Below are 21,919 nucleotides of genomic sequence, written 5' to 3' on the forward strand. Positions count from 1 at the left end.
CGCATGGGCAATCAACAGTGTGATGTGCAGGTATAGATTTGAAAAAGCAGCATGGATTTGAGAACCATAATAATATTTAGACTCTTTGTCATCACAATAGATTCTGTAAAAATGTCTTTTGTCTTGAAGGTTAATTACATTATTTGTATATTTCAGAAAATGTTAGCAAACTCAAGAAACTTGAATACTTGAATTTAGCTTTAAACAACATTGAAAAAATTGAAAATTTGGAAGGTAAGAATTTTTTTCTAATTTTACTGTGAATTAAAATTGAGGTTTAAAATTAGATTTAAACTGTATTGCTTAAACAATATATTCTCCCATTCTGTTGGTTTTCTTGTCAGTTTCCTTGACGGTATCCTTTGGAGTACAGCTATTCTCCTTTTTAATAATAGCTTTGTTGGGTATAATTGATGTACAAAGACCTGTATGTATTTAATGCATATATTGGATGAGTTTGGACATATGCACACACCTGTGAAACCATCACCACAATCAACGTAATAGACATATCCATCCCCTCTATTTTCTCTGCTCTCCCCTCAGACTTCTTTTAAATGTATATTTTGATTGCATTAGGTTGATCTTCCATGCCCCTCAACCCGCATCCTATTTAAACCTCTTTGTGCTGTGCTACATTCTGGAAGCTTTCCTGTTTTCCTTGGCAGGCTTCTATTTTGTAACATTATTGCTTTTCTAAATGTCTGGTAACACTTGGTGTCTTTTCATAATCACAAAGGGTTTGGTTGGTTAGGTGGCTGGTGTGGGCTCGTGTGCAGTTGTGAGGTTGTGTTGTGTTTGCACCTCCAGCCTCCCGCCTGGCTGGCAGGGCTGCTGTGGGATCTGTGGGAGTGGGCAGAACATGAGGACCGGCAGGCATTCCCTCGGAGCGCAGGGGCAGGGAGCAGAGGCAGGCAAGCTGCTCTCCCCACCCCACTCCCATCTGCCAACAGCTGAAGTTTGGAGGATGTTACTTAGGTTATGGGAGATTTTATCCTGTTTACCTCCTTAGAAATTGATATTTCAGCGACTATCAAAGTCATATATCAACCAAGACATAAATATTCATCATACATTTAAAATTTTCATCCTCAAAGCCTAAAATATCATCACTATCAAAGCCCCAGACCCATCATCAGTGCTGGAATTGAGATGATTCTTCCCATGGTTGGCATTTTTCCACGTTAGAAATGGAGTCATTGCTCTCTGAGCTACCACTCTACAGCCCTGTGACTATGTTCTCGTGTGAACAAATGGAATAACAAAATTTACTCAGTATCCATGTTTTGCGGTAGTAAAATGCCAATATAAAATGTCAGAGGAATCATTAAAACGCTCACTCTTGGTTGGCTTGTCCGGGACTTGTTATTTTGATGCAAGTATGTGAAAGGATGGGGAAGTTCTATTTCTGCGGTCTGTTTTGGTCATCACCACTAGAGGGCAGCGTCGTCACTATTGTCTTTTTGCGCTTTGGGCATCACAACCCGCAGCCCACCTCAGGCGTTACCTGGACGCTCCTTCCTTGGGCGGATCCACTTCCCAGCTCTCACGTGGGCGCGCCCGGCTCAGGGCAGTTTGAGGATATGTTTGGGTGGATGGCGTCTGCTGGCAGAGACGCACTTTTTGTTTCATTTTAAGGGTTTGAAGTGAAAGAGGAGGAAGATGGCTAGACAGATGCAGCTCACCTACTTATGTAAATTATCTCAATATAATTTTAAACGTGAGTTGCATTTTTGTTTGTTTTGCTGGATGGCAAAAAATAGCTAGTATCCTTTTTCCTTTTTCCCCGTTGTGGATTTACCTGGAAAGAATAAAGTAGCTTCTTTTTCATTCCCTACTCCTCACCCTCCCTAACGTGGAAGGAGAGGTAGGGTTTCTAATAGTGTGAGCTGCCCCCCTTGGGGAGCCAGTGCTGTTGGTTTCAGTGACCTTCAGACCCCCGTGCGTCATTGGGCTGGGTCTTCGCAGACCAGGAGGTAGAGGGTGGAACTCAGGTGAAGAAAGCAGTGCCTAACTGCGGGGCGGGGGAACTTCTCAAGCCCGGCTAGTTCAGCCAGAATTGTTCTTCAGGATGGCAAATGTAGTTTCCTTTTATGTAGGCTGACTAGAAGAAAAATTAAGACTCATCACGGTGAAAACTATGATGAACATTTGGAGGGTCCTTCATCTATAAAATTACAGTAAATTCCAAAAATACATGAATTTTTGAACTTGGCGTCTTTCAAATGTCAACCTGTACTCAGATGAAAGAAAAACATAGTAAAAATGTCTCCCAGAATATCTCAAAGTAAACTAAGAAATACCTGGTAACCTGTATCTTAAATTAGATTATGCCAAATATATCTTTCACACTTCATAAAATCCATCTAACACTTTTTTGTAAGTGTAGAACATATTGACGTAGAGATAGAAACTTAATTATATTTATATACATATGTAGTTTCATATTCATTCTTCATATAGTGGCTGAGCCCACATATTTATAATTTAATGACTGAATTACCAAGTACATTGATATGTTGTAAATAACTCCTTATTGTTTGGTGCTTGGATTGTTTTTAATTGTGATTGATTTTGTGAACAGAACTGTTGTAAACAGCTTTGTACAAATTACCTGTTTTGAGTTGATGTACCCAAATGAAATTCAGGATCCGGGTGGGAAAACATTTAAAAATTTATTTCATGTATTGTCAGATTGATGCTAAAAAGAATAATTGTGATCTTTTAGACTTGACAACAGTTTAAAAAAATTTGTCTCTGTTTTTACTAATTTAATAGAAGTAGTGATTTTGTTGTCCTTTTTTTCATTTATGTGATTGTTTTTGAAAATGTGAAGTAATGAATGTCCTTCGCCAATGTAGTAGAATCTAGAATATATAAAAGTGTTTATTTGTTCTTGTGCATTTTGGAGAGTCATCTTTTTAATGATTAATACATTTTCTATAGTAATACAATACACAACTTAAAAAGTTGGAGTGCTAGCTGTACATATGTTGTCAACGCCCTCGGACCCCTAAATCCCGCCCCCTAGAGGTGACCGGCTCCTCTCAAGTCTCCTTCCTTCTTCTCCAAGTTTTTACCTGGTGTGCTCACTGTGTGCTTTCTGGGCTGTTCCTTGTTATTCTCCTTTTAGGCTTTGTCTGTTGGCTCCCTGATACGGAAGAGGCAGATCGTGTCCCCACACTGCCCCAAGGTCCACTGTTCTCTTCTGCCGACCCTGCTTGCAGTTTTATATCACATACCATGTTTCCCTGAAAATAAGACCTAGCTGGACCATCAGCTCTAATGCATCTTTTGGAGGAAAAATTAACATACGATCTGGTCTTATTTTACTATAACATAAAACTGGGTATAGTATAATATAATATAATATTATATAATACGGGGTCTAATATAATATAATTTAATTAATATAATATAATATTACGTAATACTGGGTCTAATATAATATAATCTAAGACTGGGTATTATATTAATTTTTGCTCCAAAAGACGCATTAGAGCTGATGGTCTGGATAGGTCTTATTTTCGGGGCAACACGGTAATGGGGCACCATAATAAAATATGGGATATGGACCCATTCATGGTGACTGGTGTTGCGAACTGACACCTTATTGGTAGGACCCACATCTGACCTCTGACCTTTCTTCCTCCCCCTTCCTCCTCCCACCTTCCAACAGGCTGGTCTGGCTCTCGCTGGCCTTGCTGTGAATAGCAGGCAAGTCCAGCCCTGGGCCCACCGGTCAGATGGGTGGGACTACAACTGCTGGTACTTACAGACCTCAAAATTGGATGCCACAAAGCTTTGGCTCAAGAATTTTAAGGTGGTGATGATGATGAGGCTGCTGATGACATGTTGGTAATAAATAGCTGACATTGGCAAAGATATTCCCTAGTGCACCAACTCAGAGGCTTTTCAGCGGGGCAGACCGGGATTCAGTTCCCAATTCCCCGTTTAGTAGCCGTGCGAGATTGTTCATTTCTTAGCTCATTTCCCTTACAGTTCCCGTTATCTATTGCAGTGGGAAAAACTATCCCAAAGCTCAGTGCATTATAGCAACTTCCTCCCTGCCCTCCCCTCCCCCAGCTTTGTGGGTCAGGATTCAGGAAGAGTCTGTTCGGATGGTTCCTCTCTGATCCATCGCATCAGCTGGGGAAGATGTTGTTAGAAGGCCCACTTCCAGGAGGCCTTCTTCACTACCTTCTCTAATTTGCGCTGTGACCCCCCCCCCCACCGCCGCCCCAGCCAGCAGCCCCGCCATGGGATGTGCTGCTCCCCCTGCTCAGTCTCCGACACCCTGCAGTAGGCTGAGCCCCACGTGGGTGCCTTCTTCACCTGGTTTGCGGCCCTGCTCCCCTGCTGGGCAGCCCCTGCCTGCATGTCCTCCTTGCCCTGCTCAAGCTCTGACACTTTGCTTTTGATCCCCCGCCCACGGGGATTCCCTCTTCGCTCTGCTTGCTCTCTGATACCTCTTCCAGGGTGTCACGTGAGGGTGCCTCCCTGCCCTCCCTGGGCTCTGACTCCATGATGACACCACTCTGACTGTACTCAGATTCTGACACCTCCTGTGACTGCCTTTCCTATTCTGCTATATCTGGAAGCACGAAGGTAGAACTAAGCCATTTGGAAGAGACTGGCTTGGGATGTGACTAGATAGGAGGAAAACGTGGAATTCTGGACAAGGTGAAGTCAGGTGCTAGAATCAAGACCGGGTGAGGGGGAGAGGACACTGCACTTAGTGAAATTGGTTCAGCAATGAGAAAAACTTTGCCAAAGGTGGCATGGCTACAGAGCTATGAATTAATCGGAATCAAGTTCATTTTGGTGAGCTTACTATGAGATATCAGGAACTTGAGTTCACCCCAAGTTACTCATATACAGCCACAAAACAATGACAGAAAAGCTGTATATAGTCAGGAAGCACATGGGGAGGGTAGAATTTTGCAGAAGTTTGAAGAAATGAGTACAGAACAAGATAGAGCTGGGTTGTCAGCTGGACACGACTATCTAGATGCTGAAGGTTGCAAAATCGGCCATGTCAATCCAACAAGCGTGAGCCAATCACAGGGAGAGAGCCTCACCCTGAACCTAGCCCACAGAGGCTGCTCTGTAAACCAGGTCACCTCTTCCTTAAGACACTGTAAACTCTCCGCTTATGTGACAGCAAGCATCCTTCTTGCCCGGTAGGCACATTGTCCCAGAGGCCACGTGATAGTCACAGGAGTGCTCATTGGGCTACTTCTAACCCTGGCTAATATTTACGGAAGCTGTCTGGGTGTGAGGCAGTGTGCTAAGAGTTTTCCATGAATCCTCTTATTGTCTTCACAACCCCTGAGCTGGGTACCAATACCGTGAAAATTCTACAGACGAGAAGGCTGAGGCTTGTAACTTTTCCCAGGTCACACAGCAAGGATGCGACAGAATTAGCAATGCAATCCATCAGCAGACTTAATATATGGCAACTGTTGCTTCTATTACGTGCTGTTTATTGCACACATTTTGTTACCAGTGTGATATTTTTGTTTGTTTGTTTTTGCTTTGTTTTCTTTTCACTTCTCTCAACAGGATGCGAAGGGCTGACGAAACTTGACTTGACTGTAAATTTCATTGGCGAGCTGAGCAGCATTAAAACCCTTCAGCACAATATCCACCTGAAGGAGATCTTTCTCATGGGGAACCCATGTGCGGACTTTGAGGGCTACCGGCCATTTGTGGTGGCCACTCTTCAACAATTAAAGGTATGCTTATTTCGATGATGCAGAAATCTCAGAAAAATAAAAACAAGCAACTGCAGTAAGTCCTGAGTTATTCACAGCATTGTCAGGAACGTGAGTTGTTTCAGAGAATGAAATAGTCCAGAAAATCAAAACCAATTTTTTGACTTACTGAGCCTTTAAAATTGTTTTAAGTGCTTTAATAAATCCCTGAAAAATAAATTGCGTACTTTTCTCCTTTCTCACTCGGAATACACAGAGCTTAATTGAACGATTTCTTGATGCGTTCAAATCATTGTTACGAAGAGCATTCATCGTTACTAACAGCAATGCAGTTAGTTAACAGTTATAAATACCTTTGTATTCCATAGTCTTAAACTACTGTGCTTTTGTAATTATTATTATGTTATTGTTTCCTATTAACTTGTTCTCTGTGTTAGCGGTTCTCAGACTTTGGTATGTATTGAAATACTTGGATGGTGTTTTCTGGGTCCTAGCATGACCTCATCTTAACTAAAGACATCTGCAATGACCCTGTTTCCAAATAAGGTCCCATTCTGAGGCTCTGGGGTTAGAGCTTCAACATAACTTTTTTTGGAAGGAGATACAATTTAACGCACAACAACAGGGTAGTTATTTAGACAGACACATAGAAGAGGTGTGAGGAGAGTCAGCCCTTTCCAAGTAGCCTCTCCCCGGTGTCTGAGCCAGTCCAGGCAGTGAGAAGACACAGTAGTGCAGTGGGAGAAGTCTGGTCGCAGGCACACCAGGTGGGACTCACGTCTCCACTGCCTATGAGTTGCATGCCTCATTTTTCCGATCTGTAATGGGATGATCGTTTCTACTTTAAAGGCGTTCTATGAGGCTGTCAATGAATTTTAGTTTCTCTTTCTCTTTGCTCCACCACCTGTGCAGTGATATAGGTAGCGTGGACACCCTACCTCTGTGATGCAAGAATCCTAAGTAAAGACCAAGGAATATTATAACGCACAGTTGAAAACTTCGTCTCTCAGTTCATTAGGCCTTCTACACTCAGGTGTGCTTTTGGCTCGAAGGAAACTTGGGCCAATTTCAGAGACTACCAAACAGAAGTCATCAAATAAATTAGATCCAGTAAGAAGACCCCCCTAGAGCAGGTACTGACAGATACATGGCAAAGTCCCAAATTTGTTAGGCGCTCTCGGTATGAGCTTTCCTGTTTCTTGTCTGTATGGTGACGCGTAGAACATGGGCTCGCAGGTACTGGGCTCAATTCTGTGTGATCTACGAGGCCCTTTCTTGTAGAGGACATTTGGGAAGGGTCATTGTTATACTTTAGCGCTACGGTTTGACTTGGGGCATTGAAATCCTTGATATAGTGAGTAGTTATAAAATTAATATAGTTGAGAGCTTGCCATTAGTAATTGGTTTTAACAGAAGACCTACTTATTATTACTAGTAAAGACAGTTTGTAAACTGTGTTAATTGTATGAAATAAATAGTGACTAAGGTCCGAGTTTCTGATGTACCCCGTTAAGTACTTTGCTTTTAATTCCATATCATATGGTGTATTATTTATCATTTCTAAGTTTGAAACATTCCAATCAAAGTCAACTTGGGGCTGATTCAAATGGCAACTTTTGAACAATGACTCTGTATTGGTTGTGTTTTATTCAAGTGGTTGGACGGTAAAGAAATAGAACGCTCAGAAAGGATTCAGGCGTTACAGAACTTTCCAGTAATTGAACGGCAGATCAGAGAGCAGGAGAAAGCTTACTGCCTCAGACGAGCCAAAGACAAGAAAGAGGCTCAGAGGAAACTGCAGGAAGAGCAGGAAAGCAGAGAAAAGAAAAGTCGCCCAGGCTTTGATGGACGTTGGTACACCGACATCGCTGCTACTCTGTACGTAAATCATTCGAGTTTCCTTTTGAGTTAACGTTTGTTAGAAGCAGCAAACTGTGTTCTTCTCCTAAGGTGTTTACAGTATCACTAATATTCCAGAAGATTAATTTGAAGAATATGTTTTTATGTGAATTTTGGGCGTGGGGGAGGTTCATTGTCTGTGACAGTAGTGAGGGTTTCTTCCCTTAGGGAAAAAATACCTTTCCAAATTTGTAACTTTCATTTGCATCTGAACTTCTCAGACAGCAATCTCTCTAATAGGTGCACAGTAAAGATGAATTAACAGGTGTATACTTTGATTTGTCAAGTAGGAATATTTTAGAAAAGTTGAATGCAAATCACATTATTATAAATTGAATTCTTTTTGTTGCATCATATAATGTTCAATTATGTAATGAATACATTTTTTTAATGTGATTAATAAGCTTCTAATTGGTCTTTTTTTTTACAAACATGAATTTTTTATGCTTGTTTAAGTGCATTGCATCTATAGTCAGTTGGCTTGATTCCATGTGGTAAAAGCTGTAAATATTTTGATAACAGAATCTCTTAACCTTGCAAAAATCATAATTATAAAATTTTCAGACATACATACATGTTAAAAAAATAAGTCAGCCAGCAGTTATAATTCCACCATCCAGACTTAATAAATATCAATAATTTGCTTGGCTCTGGATCACTTTTAAACCAAGAAATAAAATATCGCCTGTAGAGCAGAAGTTCCCTAAGTGTCCTTCCTCCATCCCATCCCTCCTTTCATCCGCAGTGGTGTCTACCATCCTACAGTGAGTATGCCTTTCCTATCTGTTCATCCCATCCGCATTGTTAATATATTCACTATGCAATTATGCCTCCTAAACAAGAGTACTTAGGTGTAATTTTTTAGCATGAATGATTATCTTTCTACCGCTTTGCTTTCCATTCATTATATTTTTGAGATTCATGCATATGAAAAAGGGAGAACTAGTTCATTCATTCCAGCTGTGGAAATCTATTGGATGAATAAATCACAATGTGTCCTAGAAGTGATGTTCAAAATGTCTAACAGTAGGGACTCACCTGATCGGTCAGGTGTGCACGGGCTGTAACAACCTGCAGGGCTCTCCTAGTGGCTGCCAGCTGCATATCAGCCCCGGGGCAGCCATTCTCCTTGGGTGACCATTTAGGTTGTTTTCCTTTTCTTTTTTTTTTTTTCAGAGATGTCTGCACATGTCTTCTTGTGCAGGTATGAAATTTCTCTAGGGTATTCAGCAGTGACATTGCCACATCATCAATTAATGAACAGTTTTCAACTGTGTATGCTTTAATTACCCAATTGTTTCATGTATCAACAATATAGGAGAGTTCCTAATCATTGCTACCATGGTTCCCTGAAAATAAGACCGGGTCTTATATTAAGTTTTGCTCCAAAAGACGCATTAGGGCTTATGTTCAGGGGAAGTCATCCTGAAAAATCATGCTAGGGCTTATTTTCTGGTTAGGTCTTGTTTTCCGGGAAACACAGTGGTCCTGGAGAATATATTTTCAAGCATCGGCCAATCAAGTGGGTTGTTGAATAGCACCTAATATTTAATTTGCACTTCTAGAATTACCAGTGAGTTTGAATATCTTCTCATCTGTTTATTGGCTATTCAGATTTCTTCCATCTTGGTTCTCTTCAGGTCCTCTGCCTCTTTTAAATGAGTTATGAATTTTTCTTTATTGACTTATAGTTCTTTTACATTCTGGAAGAAAATTCTTTTGTAGTTGTGTGCTTTGCACATATCTACTCCCAGTCTGTGACTTGTCTTTAATTTTAATAAGTGCTTCTGTTTTATAGAATTCAGAGATATTCATGTAGTTATACTTATTTTTGTTGTCTCTGGGCTTGTTTGTGAAAAGTTGCATTACCCCAGTGTCACATTTATCTGGAACTAACTTTTGACTGTGGTGCAGGGTGGGGTTCTAATCATTTCCCACGTGGGTAGCTGATCGCCTCTGCACCATTGATGCAGGTGCTGTCTGTCTGTCCTCCCACTGGCTTGTAAGGCCACCCTTACCGTGTACCCTCTACTCCTGCATTTATGGGTCCATTTCGGGGTTCACTAGATTGCCCCATGGTGTTAATTCCTGCAGATTTATGCTCAATCTTGATATTTAGTAGGAGGTATTCTCGTTTTTTTCAAAATTACCTTGGCTCTTCTTAGTTTTTTACTCTTCTGTAAGGATTTTAGAATCCACTATTCAAATTCCCCCCAAATCCCCAGTGTCATTTTGATTGAAATTGCATTTAATTTATATGTTAATTGGGAAGTTGACATCTTCATGACATTGATTCTTTCCTTGCTGAACTTTAGAATAGCTCTCTCTAGTTAGACCTTCTGAGTCCTCCAACAAGTTTTTGTAATTCTCTCTCTATAAAGGTCTCCCATCATCTTTTATTAGATTTATTTCCAAGTATCTTGTAGAATGGGATTTAAAAAATAGATTTGCAATTTATTCTTGCTGATGTATAAGGAGACAAATGATTTCTGTGTACTGATACTATATTAATCAATCTTGCTGAAATTTTTAAAAAGACGCAATTGTTAGTCTGTAGATTATCCAGTCATTTCTAGGTAGGTAGAAAAACAATTTTTATAAACAGCAACTTAAATTTTTTTCCCAATCCTCCTGGCTCTGCTTTCTGCTTTCTACTTTCTTGATGGTGCTCGCTAAGACCTTCAATGTGGGGTGGAGCAGCACAGGAAGAGGGGGGTTTATGCATCTTGTTCCTGATTTTAAGAAGAATGTTTCTAATTTTGCATCATTAATATAATATTTGCTGTGAAGTTTCAGTACAGTTAAGCAAATTTCCTTTTACTCCAAGTTGATGAAGAGCTTTTATCATCACACATCCTGGATTTTTATTAAATGTTTTTTCTGCATCTATTGAGATAATCGTGTTTTTCTATTAATGTGCTGAGTCCCATTAATAGGGTTTCCAATATTAAACCATCCTCGAATTTCTAGAATAAACTCACATTGTCCATATGATGTATTTTAATGCACCGCTCCATTCATTTTGCTACTACTTTTGAATAATATTAACCTGCATTTGTAAATGACTTTATGCTGTAATATCCTTTTTCCATTGTATTTTTTCCTGGCGTTTTGCATCAAAGTTATAATAGGGCCATAAAATGTGTTGGGGATCACGTCCTAGTCTTGGTTTCTGAGTGCTGACAAACGTTTCAAACGACCCGTCCCTTGCATGTTAGCAGAGGCACACAGTTGAGTTCCTTGCAGGTGCCTCCTTGCTTCTCCCACAGGACTGGCTGTCCCTCAGCTATCACCCCATCACTCCAGTTAGCCTATAGGAACAGAAACCCAGGCGTTCTGGAGGAGACTCACTGACATAGTTGGGGAGGAGTAGGCGGCTACTTTCCTTTCAAGGCTGCAAGAAGAAACACCATAGAGAGTCAGGGCTTGTAAGAAGGGGAGATGAGCATTTCATCTCTTGACTAGACAGAGCCTGCCTGCTTCCAGCCTGGAGAACTGTGGCCTGGAATAGCCTGGAGCAGAAGGGTCAGGAAAGAGGGCATTAATGGATGCAGCTTACACTTCAAGCATTTGGCATGGCAAGGACTTGTGAATGTCCCATAGGCCGAGTACATGTGGTAGCAGGAGCTGCACTTGAGCTGTCTTGAGTGGATGCTGCCTAAGAGAGTGGCAGCCATGAGAGACTGTGGGCTCTATCATCAATGGCAGAAACTGAGGAGTTATCACAAATGACAAGCCAGGTAGTATGTGGATCCCACAGTATACTTGGAAGGCTCTTGTCGTGTCTCCAAGAACCAACAATTGTGCTCACAGGAGAAAAAACAGTAACTGGGCATCAGCCCCAGAGAGGGTACCAACAGCCAAGGTAGAAGAGCCTCATTCTCACGAGAGATGTTTGCTGACTGCCCCCCACCCATCCTCCTGGGCCCACATTTCTGAAGTCGGGAGGCACCTGTAGCTGCCTAGTGGGATGGGGTACAGCAGGAAGGAACCCCTCTCCCCATGCCCGTCTCGAACTGGGAGAGGGGAGGAGGGTTTGGAGAGGGAGGGGAAGGGCTTCAATTTGGATGCCAAGTTTTATTTAAACTGTAGGCCTTTCAAGCCCTGAAAGTGAGTGTTAGCTGAGATGAGACTGTTCTTTAAAATCTGCTCACACGTGGGAAAAGAGTTCCTTCCGAGGGAGCAGATTTGAAGGAAGTGGTTGAAGAGCAATTTTTTTTTGATTCATATCTTAAGCTCAATCTATTTCATCAACCAGCTATACACATTTTACCTTTGGAGACTTATGTTGTTTAGCTGATATTTCTATAGTTTTTCTTAAGTACAGTTTTTGGTTTTTATTGTATTTTTATATTGCAAAAGGTAAATGTGTACCAATTAGTCAATTTCCAGCACAAAACAAATTCTTTTAAGTGAGAATGGAACTGATTATTTCAGTGACAATTAGCTAGAATGTTATAGAATATCGTAGATTCCCTTAATAGATTGTTTTTTAATACCATAAAGAACTATAGTTATATGGCAAAGCATTTTCAGTAATTTGCATTACTTAGTTTATTAAACTATTTAGTCGCATTTTATAATAAATAAAGACTCTTAGCAGAATTTTACACTGTGTCCTGTTTATACTATTTCAATTTCATGTTCTAGTATTTTTGCTCCATCCCTTCAAAAAGCACCTAATTTGAAGGTCAACTAAATGAGACTTGTGTATAATCTCATTTCAGTAACAATAACAACAAAACCTAACATTTAATGAGTATTTACTATTTGCGATACTTGGTACTAAAGGCTTCATGTGGATTTTTTCATTTAATATCATTTTGCGGCACAGTGTATATTCTAGGGCGTGGTGAGAGCAGAGAGGCTATTCTCTATGGTGACATTTTCTGTCTGCTAGAATAGAATCTCCTACGGGTGGTGTCATTGTCTGTCTTGACCAGGGCCGTGTCTGGTGTCTGGCACACAGAAGATGCTCAATAAATATTTCTTGAATCCACATTGAATGAATGTTGAATATCTCATAAAGTACCGATTTGATGCCGTATAGAGACATTTAGTTTGCTGACAGTCCACAGAACATGAATAAAAAGGAGAACACAGCACTGTTACCAAATAAAGCTACCAAATCAGGAGTTATCCATGAAACATAGAGTAGGCAGAAGCCTTACCATGGAAATTCTCATATGTCCCACTGGAGAATTTTGGAGCTAGAGAACCTGGAAATAATATGATCTAATTTTCCTGTTAGATCCCTGGGAGCAGTGTGGAGTGTGGGCTTGAGGAGATGGGATGGTTGCTAAGTGTCAGTGGTCCCTGAGTTTGTCTGATCATCAGAATCCCCTGCAAAATACTGTAAAATACAGATTCCAGGGCCTCACCCCAAATCTGCTGAATAGACTCTGGTGGGAGTCCAGGAATCTGTACTTGTTATAAAGCTCCCAGGTGACTCACGTCAGCTAGGTATGTGATCCCTGGAATCTGCAGTAGTCTTGGTGATGCTATATGATGAGGGCCTGTCCTGATGCTGTAGCTCTACTTTCCTCCAGCTTGGCTCAGATAAGCTCTGTTTCAGACACATTTTGTCAAAGTAAGAGGATAGCATAAGAAAAATGTAGAAGATATTTAAGGAGCAGCAGTTTAAGGATGAAACTCAGACATCCTTTTGTTTTTACCTAGCCCGTCTTCTGTAGAAAGCAAAGACCACCCCCAGGCACCAGAAAGACAAGAAGGGGAATATACCAAAAAGAAATTAGATGACTGCGAAGACGACCTGGAATTCTGGAACAAACCCTCTTTGTTTACTCCGGAATCTAGATTGGAAACTCTTAGACATATTGAAAAACAACGGGAAGACCAAGAAAAATTAAGGTATTCCAGTTTTTCCCTATCATTGAGAGTGCAGTAACACTCTCTTATGGACACTGTGGCGTGGTTGCACATTATTTTACTCATTATCTGTGTTCAACCTTTGCTAGCCGTCACACAAACTTTGCTCTTGTTGAAGTTCAGCCTCGTGTTGGGTTGTATCTGCTAACATTTATTAACATCAAGCTACTTTCTTTGGAATATCATAAGTGATGGCATTTTAGGGAGGGTTTTGTTTGTATATCTTTACCATGTTTCCCCCAAAATAAGACCTAACCGGAAGATAAGCCCTAGCATGATTTTTCAGGATGCTCGTAATATAAAATAAGCCCTACAGTTATTTCCCCCAAAATAAGACTGGGTCTTATATTATTTTTTGCTCCAAAAGACGCATTAGGGCTTATTTTATATTACGAGTACCGTGAAAAATCATGCTATGGCTTATTTTCCAGTTAGGTCCTATTTTCGGGGAAACACGGTAGTTTCGTAATCACTTTAAACATGTCGAGTAATAGTGCCCTGGCTTAGAGATACTAGTTGTCACGGTACCAAGAAAAAGTCCACTTTGTGGGGTGAATGGCCACTCTATGTCTTTTAATTTGCAAAATTAATAATTAGAAATCGGTTTTATTAGGCACTATATTTTTCTAATACAACTCTCTTGGACATTTAACAGTATGCTTTTCACTTTTGATTTATTTAGATATAATCTGATGATTTGTTGGAAGCTACAATGCTTAAGCTATTGTTTTCAGAGTAGCTTTCTTAAAGACAGGCTCTGTGTCATTCCATTTCATGTCATTGCTTAGGTGTAGTATGTAAAATGTATCACTGATGGGAATACTTAGAATTCATGAGCTTGGCACGTGATCAGTTAGCTCTGAACTACGGTTAATGTGGGGCAGTGACACAAGTGGAAACCCGTATCTCTCCCTACGAGGAGAAAAACAAGCAGCAATTTCTGGTGCTTTCATAAACTTTTCCTTATTACTTAGCTAGATAGGAAAGTACAAAAATGAAAATGGAATTTTTTTCTAAAATGCTTGTTTATAAAATTTGGTGATTTGTACACTGTGAGGCCAGTTTGGGAAGAGCACTGAACTAACATTGGAAAATGGGGATTCATGTTGCGACTCTGATTTTACTCTGTGTAATATGGGCAAGTACCTAACTTCTTCTCGCCTGTTTCCTCATCTGTTAAACAGGGACTAGTGTACCTGCCTCACCTCCCCACGGTATTGTTAAGAGAATCAGATGGGCCAGAAATGTAAAAGGGTTTTGCAGGCTCAAAAACCCTTTGAAATGGAAATTCTACATGTTTGTATCATATGTGCTCTATATCTGATACATATGCACACACACATATACATACACACGTATTACATTTATATAGGTAAACGTATACTCGTATATAATACATATTTATAGTATATGTAAATTACATTATATTGAGCCGGAAATCAGACTAACTTTTTCTTTCCCTGACAGCCTACTAAAGTACTGCTGACTTGGATGAAAGTCCCCCCATTCTGTTCAGTGTGCTGGAATTTGCCCAAACCAGTGGGTCCCCGAGCTGTTTCCCTCTCCTGGTACCCCTTAGTTGTCCTGGCTCATGGAAAATAATGTAGTCTACAGAAACATTAACTTATTGGAGCTGGGGGTCCAGTTAAAAATATACAAAAGTGTGAATAAATTTATCTATTTGAAAATAAAGTTAACTGACATAAAATATGTGAAAAGAACAATAGAAATCCAAGGCAAAGCATTCAAAGCATTGCCTACAATTCCACCATCTAAACAAATTTATCCATCTGATCTTCTAGAGCTTATCCATATATATGCCTATTTAAGTTTTTATGTATTCTCAGTAATGTTTTAAATAAATAGAACTTACATTCTACATTTTCCTTCATGTAAATCCATGAATCTTTCCCTTTTTGCTCCATCTCTTTTCCTCCTATTCCTACCCCTTCAACGTAATGAGTGTTAAAAGGCTTGAGTTGATCTCACCAGAACTCCCTCTACCCTCTACAACTGGATGAGTCATTTCTGCAAGTGTAGGATATGGGCTCTTTAAAAAAAAAAAAGGACTTATATTTTATATTCTTGTTCTCACTAAATACATCATCAGCACTTTTCTGTCACTTTTTAGATCAGTAAATAAAGAGTGAACACATTTTTTTAAGAGCTGTAGAATATTTCATAGCATGAATATACCACAATTAATCCAATTATTCCTCCATTGGTGGGCATACGTGACAGTCCCAGGGTTTTGCCACTACAGATAATGCTGTGATAGTCATCCTTTTATGTACTGGTATTTTTATTTCTGCAAAATACATTCTACTTGGCATTTAAAAAAAAAAAACTGTAACTAGAGCAGAAGCTGTATACACAAATGGAGAATTGACAATGGTCTGGCTAAATCATGCATAAGATGGACTTATTTAAATATTAATGGCTATTTCATGAAAAGGAGTCTTTTTTTCCCCCATTTGAATTATCTGGCAAATTGTCTTGGTCACATTTTTGCTTTACAGACATCGATACAACGCGGCAAAAGTCTGGCTTGATTGTCAATTCCCAGCAACGGAATGGACTTCGTAACAGTGAACAGATATTCACAAATATCTGATTAATTTTTCTTAAACTGTTTCTCAGAAATATTAATTACTTTCCTCTTCTCTTTGTTTATTTCTTCCCTCTTCCTGCTGCCCCTTGTTCCCATCCACCCCCTCATCTTAAGGGGAAAAAAGAAGAAAGTGAAACTACCCAGGACACTGATCACTGAAGATGGGAAAGCTCTGAACGTCAACGAGGCCAAGTACGTGGGGCCACATGGGGACTTGGAAGCAAAATGTGTGGGTTGATTGTTACAATTCCAGGTTCGCTCTGCAGAGAGTATATCTGACCGCTCTTGACAAGCTCGATGACTCTAATAAGAATGACATTTGTGCATATTTGAAAGCAAATTATGTTTTCAAGTGCATAATGTTATATTTCACTTTCTTGGCATCCAGAAAATGATCTTGACATATGGAAATCTCAGTTATTTATACATCCCCTGAAACTTTGGACCATCTACAATTTTATGCCTGAAAATTGCCAGTGTATTATTGTTGTGTTTATGAATTTTTAAAACTCTGCCATGAACAAGCTGGCTGAGAATACTGCGACTTCTCCTGTCCCTCTGCTCCATACCCTGGAACACATCTACAGAGCATTCGAGAGCTAAGGAAGGAAATTGATATAAATACCTCCATGAAGTTAATGAGAGGAAAAATATTCAAACTGGAAATCCTCAAGTATAAATAATATCTGATGTACTCTAGCTGGCTGTCTTAAAATGTAAAACTAGAAAGCAGCCTAAAAAGGCCTTTTGTAGCCGAAATACAGACCAAAAAGCCTATGGTCTAAATCTTGTTTGCTTCCTTTCATTACTCAAAATCTACTTATTTTCATCATTTTGTTTGCTAGGCCATTACCGTGGTAAAGGTACCATCCTGAATCATAGCCACGCATCCTTCATTTCATCTGCACGGCAATCTTGTGTGATAGGCAGTATTTCTTGTTCATAGGTCCAGAACCTGAGCCAGGTGGAGTGACTTGCCTAAAGTCGTGTAGCTAATAGCTGGTGTGTCTGACTTGTGCATGGTAACCCAATTCTAGTGAGTTCCGTGATCAAGTTTACAATCTCACCCTCCCCACCACTTCATACACACACGTACCTTCTTTATCCAACAAGCATGAATGCAGCAAAACACACGATGCTGGGTACTGGGGATACCGCAGTGAATATGACAGGTTTCTGCCTTCTTGGATATTAAAAATATAGTGGGAAAACATCTTTCTTTAGCCTACAACAGAGCTTAGGGGAGACCCCCAGCGCTCTCTGTGCCCCACTCCTCTCATCACACTAACCACTTTGCCTGCCTCTAAGACTAATTCTGTTCAGGGGGATTCTATGAAGAACCGATTTCCCATCACCACCCCTACCACCATCTCCCACTATGACACGTGGTCACCCTTCCTTACCTTTCTGGGTCATCTGTCATCATCCAGAATCCTATTCCCATGTGGCTCTGTACACCATCTAATCTAACTCATTCTCGTCCACCTGCCTGACCCCCATCCCTGCCACTATGCCCTCTGCAGCTTATGCTTTGTCAACAAAACCTGGACAATGGCAGTAGCTTGTTAACTGGTCTCTATGGTTCAGCTCTTAGCCTCCTGTAATCTCTTCTACTCTGCTGAATAAAGGAGGAGGACAGGAGGGAAGGGCACACACTCCCTCTCTTAGGAAAATTCCTGGAAAGTGCCATAAAACACTTGCCTCCACAGAACTAAACCACGTGACCTCATCTAGCTGCAAGGGAGGCTAGAAAATACAGTCTTTGTCCTGCAGAGCCCTGTTCCTAGTTAAAAATCAGGGGTCCTGTTACTACAGAAAAAGGGGAGCAAATAGTGAGGAATGATAGCAATCTCCGCCATAGAAAACCTGTCTGAAATTCCTTTCAAGCAATATATGAAGGGAGAGTTTAAGTTGGCTGGCTGGAAAATTGAGGAGTAGCCATCAAGGCAGAGGGGACAGTATATGAAAAAGCTCCTGACACGAGATAAAGAATGCATGGGTCATTTAAGCAACTGAAGCCCCTCACAGCTGGACATGCTGCAGCTCAAAGCCAGATCAATGGCTAATTTTATATTTCTCCAAACAACTTAGCTAATATTCTTTAATATTGTTGGGTTATGTGTTTTATAGAATAATATAAATGAACTGTTCAAACTAGAAATGACTAAGTAATGCTGAACAGTATGTTGACTATGGAAGTTATACGTAGGACTCAGCCTCCAGGTAGAGTTAAAAGGCTTAGCGCTTTGAAATCCTGCCTCTCCAGGCTCATATGGCTTCTCTCCCAGCCACGACCACCTCTCTGGGCCTCTGTTTCTTCATCTAAAAAATGGAGATGATATCATGGGCAGTGTGTCAGCATTTATGAAGGCAATGGAAAGGCCAACTATGAAAGGAGAAGAAGTAAAGATGGCAAGGAAAAAGGAAACAAGACTGTTTAAAACTTAAGGAATAAGATGTTGGATAAAGAGAGACAAAGATAGCGTTTAGTTCTCCATACATAATTCCAGTGTTTTCTGGTTTGCTTCTAGCAAACGCGAAAGAAATGGAAAGGAAAACTTTAACCACCAGATGTCTCTAGCTCCGCACCAATGATAATTTTTTTTTTGTATGCAACTTACCTTAAAAATGTCACATTTAAACAATGTAAACAGAAATAATTTATGAATATATTGTTTTCTGCTGAAAATTTTGAATTAACATAGACATTTTTTTGTCCAATTACCAAAATAAGTTTGTCATTGGAAATCATTAGGTAATTATTATGAAACTTACTTTTGATAAAGGGATGAGGCTGTCTGTAAAATATTGCTAACGACATTGTTTTTTCCCCCCAAAATGGATTATTCCTTAGACTTGACTTCTCTTTGAAAGATGATGAAAAACGTAACCAGATCATCCTGGACCTTGCTGTGTATAGGTAAAGACACTTCATTATGCACTTAATTAACGGCATTTCTATCTGTTTTCATTCTGCAATCTCTAGAGTTGTGAAACACTTTGAAAGGAAACTTGGTTTGATGACAAACAGCACCAACTCCTCTCCCAGCACTTCTTTCTACCTCTCCCTTTGTTTCTACCTGAAAAACTATAAATTAACTTGTATTTTTAAAAATTTGTGGTCAAGGCAGGAACTTTGTTTTATATTTATTTGTTCCTTCCTCCTTATATCTCCAGCACCTAAAACAGTGCCTGGCACCTAGTAGGTGCTTAATAAGTATAGGAATGAATGAATGAATGAATGAATGAATGAATGAATGAATGAATACTGATGAGGGAATCATGAAACATTTACATGCATGGATTATAATAAAGGCTTTTCTCTTTTTAAGGGCTGTTTTATATACTCTATTTTATTGAATTTCTTGTAACCCAGTGAAGTGAGAGGGATTATTATCCTGGAATTACCCAGGAGGTGTCTGTGATTTTTGAATCATCACTGCGTTTTCTGATGTTCACAATCAATATCTTAAAACATATAAAAATAATTATGTGGCTAACCAAGCAAGATGAAATGTACATCTTTCATTTGTTCTGAGAGTCAAGGAGAACAATTGCCACCTGATCCTGGGGTCACTGCCCTAGATGGAAGGCTTTGCTTGCTCAGCGGGATGTGCCTTCACAGAGAAGCAAAGCCAGTCCAGGGGAGATGGTATCAGGGCAGCTGCTGCAGGGGATGGAGAGCAGCTAACAAAGCAGAAGCTGGCGGTGGCAGCCCCCAAGCATAGTGGATGCAGCATTCCTGGCTATTCAAGTCGGTTTTCGGGGCTTCAAATAAAATATTCACGAAAAAACATGCCAAGCTGTTTTTTTTGTGTTTTTTTTTTTGCAAACCTCTGATGTTTCAGGCCTCAGATATTTTTGGGTGAGGGGCAATCAATGCCAAGTGTATTTGTGGGTCTAAAAATGAAATTGCTGATATATTGCATTTCCTTTGGTTGGGGATTATTTCAAGGGTAAGTTTTAAAGACCTGGTTAGCATGGGAATTTGAAACTCTCTTCATTGAAAATGGTCCCAGAAGTGGGAATTTGTACTTGGAAATTCATTTGCAAACTTCACGTTTTTGAAAATCACAAGATGTAGTAAGTTTATTATGTTTAATTTGCAAGGTATATGGATACCTCTTTAATTGATGTTGATGTGCAGCCAACGTATGTGCGAGTGATGGTCAAAGGAAAGGTGAGCATAACGCTTTAGACTTGCAATTTCAAAAGCCAAGCCGTGGGCTAAGTAAGGTAGGTTGCCTGAAAAAATATTTAAGCAATATTAAAATAGAAAAAGAGAAACCCAAGCAGAGAGCTATTTTTTAGGCACATGATTTTATACCAGGGGAACAGTATTCAGCAGTAATGGTTGCTGACCATTCTGTAGTTTGATAAAACTAGTAGTTTTTAAATGTGTATCTATTGCATTGGTACTTTTCCCGAAGCTGATGACTATATATGTGGTAGCCAATGCTTGAAATTATATTTAAATACTACCCCCATTTAAAATTGTCAATGATTTTATTCATGTACTGTAATTTGATCATTTTTGAAATAGTTTTTGCTAAATCTGAGCGTATGAGGTAGCTTGACGACTTTACAATGGAGATCGGTTGATGTTTTGTGACAAGAATTTTTATCTACCAATTCTTTATCGGCCATGTCAACATAAATGGACCAATGAGTGTTTCATTGTTTGTGATGGGTAACAGTTTTTTTAGACTATTCATTAAAATATGTAAACTAGTTCGTGCATATCAAGCATAGCCCATATATTATTTTTTTCTAATAAGTCCAAGCACATTTTCTAATTGAATGGTGAATCTTGAATTTATAATGAAGATACTTCTTGAAGTAACTTCTCTCTCATGAAACATTCACTCTCTCTCCATGACACTTCCTGTTCATTTCCAGCCATTTCAGCTTGTCCTTCCTGCGGAAGTGAAACCTGACAGCAGCTCTGTGAAAAGATCTCAGACAACTGGGCATTTGCTAATCTGCATGCCCAAGGTAGGTAATGTCATTTGGATCAATTTCAAGCCTGGACATGTTGGTTCCTGAAGGTACTTGACCTGACGGGGCTAATTATGACTTCTGATCACGGTTCCTTTGGTTGAGAAAGCCAGAAAATCTACTCACACCAGCTTAGGTAATAGAACACAGACCTGTGAGAACAGAGCCGAGACTCAGATATGGTCGGGGCCACGTCCTACCAGGGGTACTTGTCTCTGCAGCCTTCTCCTACCTCTGCAGACCCGAGTGTGGTGGGAGTTGGGTTTCATACATCACACGGTTCTTCCAAGTGGAGCAGATATGTACCTTTGTACATATTTATCACACGGTGATAGCTACTTTCCTTACAAATAACTGTGAGAGGAGATAGATGTAGGCAGCCTTGGGTATCTAAGAATACGCATATGTTTGAATTCCAAATATGGAGCTTACTAGTTTTGTGACTTTGGACAAATTATGAACCTTTCTAGGCCTCTGTGTCCTAAGATAGGGAGATAATACTCATAAAAATTCATAGCATAGTGAGCACTCGATACATATCGCTGGTATTATTTCTCATAGTATTTTTATGATACGGACAAGATACTATTTTAAGGAAAACTCTTTTTTTGTCTATTTTTGGGGGGCTGGAGGGGTATAGATTACTTCTGATCTGAATCAGAGAAAGAGACATAGAGAGATCTCCTATCACCAGGGAATAAAAGTTCCCAGGGATTGATTAAGCCAGTTTAGCTGAAGAGCCCAACAGGCCTTGATTAACTTATCTCTGGACAGTCGACCCAATCTCTGGCCAAAGAGATGGTAG

The 21,919-nt window shown here is 39.9% G+C and overlaps 1 protein-coding gene across 4 annotated transcripts in view; it reads left to right on the plus strand.

Annotated features, from left to right (window-relative positions):
• Window positions 1-21,919, plus strand: part of DNAAF11 (dynein axonemal assembly factor 11) — a 48,579-nt gene that overhangs the window by 9,034 nt on the left and 17,626 nt on the right. For 2 of the 4 annotated variants that reach the window (XM_019724001.2, XM_074316400.1), the window contains exons 3-10: window positions 157-234; window positions 5,566-5,738; window positions 7,372-7,595; window positions 13,296-13,487; window positions 16,231-16,308; window positions 18,971-19,036; window positions 20,227-20,296; window positions 21,016-21,111. In XM_019724001.2, the coding sequence (XP_019579560.2) occupies window positions 157-234; window positions 5,566-5,738; window positions 7,372-7,595; window positions 13,296-13,487; window positions 16,231-16,308; window positions 18,971-19,036; window positions 20,227-20,296; window positions 21,016-21,111 (977 nt within the window). Of the gene's footprint in view, window positions 1-156; window positions 235-5,565; window positions 5,739-7,371; window positions 7,596-13,295; window positions 13,488-16,230; window positions 16,309-18,970; window positions 19,037-19,657; window positions 19,913-20,226; window positions 20,297-21,015; window positions 21,112-21,919 lie in introns of those variants that run through there. The other 2 variants (XM_074316398.1, XM_074316399.1) reach the window with 2 other exon arrangements.

The sequence above is a fragment of the Rhinolophus sinicus genome, linkage group LG12 (assembly GCF_036562045.2).
Source record: "Rhinolophus sinicus isolate RSC01 linkage group LG12, ASM3656204v1, whole genome shotgun sequence".
Lineage (NCBI taxonomy): Eukaryota > Metazoa > Chordata > Mammalia > Chiroptera > Rhinolophidae > Rhinolophus > Rhinolophus sinicus.